Raw genomic sequence first — 3,691 nt, 5'->3', positions numbered from 1 at the left:
TCAATATCTATGCTCCAGCTTGAGGGGAGTGTTAGAATATATTGTAAATATTATGTCCGTTTAGGGTTTCTGATGGGCCGTACGGGCCTTTGCTTATTTGGGTTTGGGTTTCTTATTTGTGTCTATATATATACACGCCTCTCCTTTGTAATTATTATTCAGTAAATAAGAATACTTCTTCTCTCTGTCCCACTGATCACAGCGGTCTTCATCAGTGTCTGGATAGATAGGGGTGCAGGTTAGTTGTTCCGTCAACCATACCGTTCAGTCTACATATTGAGACACTGAGGAAAAGATTAGGCTGCTCCTCTTTCATGGCCAGATCCATACAAGGAAAAGGCCAGGTTTGAAAACTGAAACAAAATGATGTCCAAGTACGTCCATCTTTTGTTATGGGGAAAGCTTTTCATTATTTCTTTTATATGTTTTTATTATGACTGAAATTCTAGCACTTCATTGAACTGCAGGATCTTTGAGTGAACCTTTTTCATATTATCTGTTTCCATGTCAAGAAATTAGGTTAAGCTTTAAAAGCCATTGATTTTTTGTCAAGGCCATGAACTTAGAAGTTAATGTCTTTTGCTTGCCATAATAAAGCTCTTTATTTCAAGTGATTGGTTTATTGATGATGTGTAAATGTGCAGGTGGTAACTCTGGTTACAGTAGCAACCTCGTAGTTCACAAATTTTTTATTGTGATTGAATGGAAAGTTAAGCTTTGGCCTCCAAATATATCTTCTTCAAAATATGACGTTTGTTACTGTATTGCAGCTGCTTTAGAGAGAGAATTGTGGGCAACAGCAACTATAAACGAGGAGGTTCTGAAGACCATACATGTTATATTCTCTAACTTCCCTAAACTGCATGTTTCTGAAGCTGCTACTCTCTGTATTCCCCATTTACTAACAGCTCTGAAGTCTGGTAAAGAGGCTGCTCAGGATTCTGTTCTAAACACATTATGCCTGTTGAAACGTTCATGGACAGTTATGCCAATAGATGTCTCCAAGTCTCAGTTGGTGATTACATCAGAAGCTATTCCAATCCTCCAAATGCTCATGAAGACCTGCCCCCCAGGCTTCCATGAGAGAGCAGATAGCTTGTTGCATTGTTTACCAGGTTGTCTGACTGTTACTGTCAAGTGTGCTAACAATTTAAAGCAGGTCATTGGAGGCACAAATGCTTTCTGTAGACTGAAAATAGGCCAGGGTCCATTCCACCAAACAAAGGTAATGCCAATTTGATATTCAAAAAGAAAATTCTCACTGTAAAAAATATGTTATTTGATATCTTATTCTTTAATAAGGCATGAAATTATTCTTTTCGCTTTATACCTTCCTCATAGGCAGTGGTAGGATATATGTTCTGTGTTACATTTTTACCACCGATATTATTTTCTATTTATGTTTCATGTATGGCCAAATGTAGTTATCGGTATTTTCATAAAAGATAAAAGTTTCATATCAATTTTCAAGTTGAAATCATGATGCTTGTGTAATGGAGGGGGCATCAGTTCCAAGTGTATGTTTATGTGAAAAATGGAAGTAGGGATTGCTACACAGAAGATCAGTTGTATCAGTTGGACACAAGTATCTTGCACTAGTACTATGTGCAAGTGTGAGTGTAAAGAAGGAAAGTACAACTAAAATATTCCTTCGTTCATTTGTGGCTGCTTTAAGTTTATCTTTTTCCCTTAATTGATCACGAGTAATTTCCATGTGTGTGTAGCTTTCCCCCCTTTTTGGCATGTTTCAGATTGAATTAATGATGCTTCAAATAATTGTATTGTGGTTTTCTCTTTGCTTTATACTAGAGATGCAGGAAGCGACATTTTTTCCTTGGTGTTCAGAAACTTATAATTGATTCTAACAGTATTCTACAATATTCAGGTTGTGAGCCACAACACATCTCCGGAATGGAAAGAAGGGTTTACATGGGCTTTTGATGTGCCCCCAAAGGGGCAGAAGTTACACATCCAATGCCTGAGCAAAAATACGTTCGGGAAGGTAAATTAGTCAACTAGCTTCCTTTGATTAGTTAGTTACATTTGATCTCTGAAACTGTTACATTTGAATGACGATTAGATGGATATCATCCTTCATTTGGGAGCAAAAATCAGTTATCATCATTGGGAGTAATCATTCTGGAAATGGTGATGAAATGACACATTTTTGTTAGCTGCTCTTAGTAGCCAAGAGATCAGAGTAGGGTAAAGATTAGGTCTGCTTACATCCCACCCCCAAAACCTACATCTGGGTGTGATATACTCAGCTTGTTTGGTTTGGTTTGGTTGGCTTACTGCCGAATCTAATTTGTCATAACTTCATCTCCTCTCGGATAAGTAAAGCACTAGGCCAAGTCAACCCATTTTCTACAAGCAGTGCTGGGAAATGGGACTTGGGTGTACTAATGTATAACTAAATTAGAATTATAACTCCTTTTGACCTACTCTCTTGTTTAAGTGTTTTATGAGAAATGTGCTTTTATTGCAGACGAGCCTGGGGGTAGTGACCATCCAGATCGACAAAGTTGTGAGTGAAGGAGTATACAGTGGGGGTTTTAGCCTTAGGCAAGGGCATGGCAGCAACAAGGAGGGTTCTTCAAGAACACTTGAAATAGAGATAACTTGGTCCAACAATACGTCATATGAGAACATGACCGATCGGGTTCAAGTATGATGCACAGTTTTACAAAACTTGCAAAGGTGCTACTGCTACTGATGCTCATACTGCTTAAGGTTAAGGCTACTGCCATTGCTGTGTGCAATCTTGTAAGAAGAAAAGCAGGTAAGGTGGAGGCCAAGTTAGCAGGGATTTTGGTGTACAGTGAGTGTGTAGATGTAAAATAGGTTTGTATGTATAGACAAACATGGTGCCAAAAAGTTGGCTTACCAATGTGCAAGTGGCATCACTTGTATGTACAAAGAATACAAAACTTGGGAACTCATATTTTACACCTCTCCACTTATTATCTGAAAAGCATTTTGCTTTCTTTCGGACTCTTTTCATTTCAAGTTTTCTATTTTTTTCTTCTCTTTTTGATGGTAATCATTACTTATTGATTGAGTTTTGGTTATGATATAATGCCCACCCTATATCAACTCTCTTCTTCTTTTGAACTAATTACAACTCTGGTCATTGTGGTTGTCATTTTGTTTCACTTATGTTCCCTCAGACTAGCTTATGTTAAATAGGTCTGTTTACTCAAGGGATATTAGTCTAAGGTGGCGTTTGGTTCGCAGATTCTGGAGGAATCTGATGGAATTGGAATGTTAAATTCCATTGACCAAGTTTCATTCCCTCGTTTGGTTCATTCTTTTTCATGGAATTGGAATGTTGAATTCCATTGACCAAATTTCATTCCCTCGTTTGGTTCATTCTTTTTCACGAAATGAATCTTCAAAATCCTACAAATTCCACAAATAAAGGAATTCAACATTCTTTTGCAACTCTATGGTATTTCGATGGAATGGAATCTCTATCTTCATTATACCAAATATGTTCTTAACCTAATATACTCTAATCTCATAAAATTCAATATGACCATCATCAACCACCTCTCGACCACTATTGATTTGAACTACCGCCGATCACCACCACCGACTACCACCGATCTAAACCACCGCCGACCACCACCACCACCGACTACTACCGACTACCACCGATCTGAACCACCGATCCGAACCACTGCCGACC

At 38.1% G+C, this 3,691-nt stretch overlaps 1 protein-coding gene across 2 annotated transcripts in view; it reads left to right on the top strand.

Annotated features, from left to right (window-relative positions):
- LOC112504323 (protein CELLULOSE SYNTHASE INTERACTIVE 3) overlaps positions 1-2,980 on the top strand; it is a 14,452-nt gene extending 11,472 nt beyond the window's left edge. For both annotated transcript variants that reach the window (XM_025108253.1, XM_025108254.1), the window contains 3 exons: positions 771-1,225; positions 1,886-2,002; positions 2,489-2,980. In XM_025108253.1, coding sequence (XP_024964021.1) covers positions 771-1,225; positions 1,886-2,002; positions 2,489-2,674 — 758 coding nt within the window. In that variant the 3' untranslated portion in view covers positions 2,675-2,980. The remainder of the gene's footprint in view (positions 1-770; positions 1,226-1,885; positions 2,003-2,488) is intronic.
- Positions 2,981-3,691: the final 711 nt, after the last annotated feature.

Source organism: Cynara cardunculus, unplaced genomic scaffold (assembly GCF_001531365.2).
Source record: "Cynara cardunculus var. scolymus isolate 2C unplaced genomic scaffold, CcrdV1 Un_Scaffold_5217, whole genome shotgun sequence".
Taxonomy (NCBI): domain Eukaryota; kingdom Viridiplantae; phylum Streptophyta; class Magnoliopsida; order Asterales; family Asteraceae; genus Cynara; species Cynara cardunculus.
The sequence above is the reverse complement of the archived record's forward strand: the minus strand, read 5'-3'. Positions and strand labels throughout refer to the sequence as shown.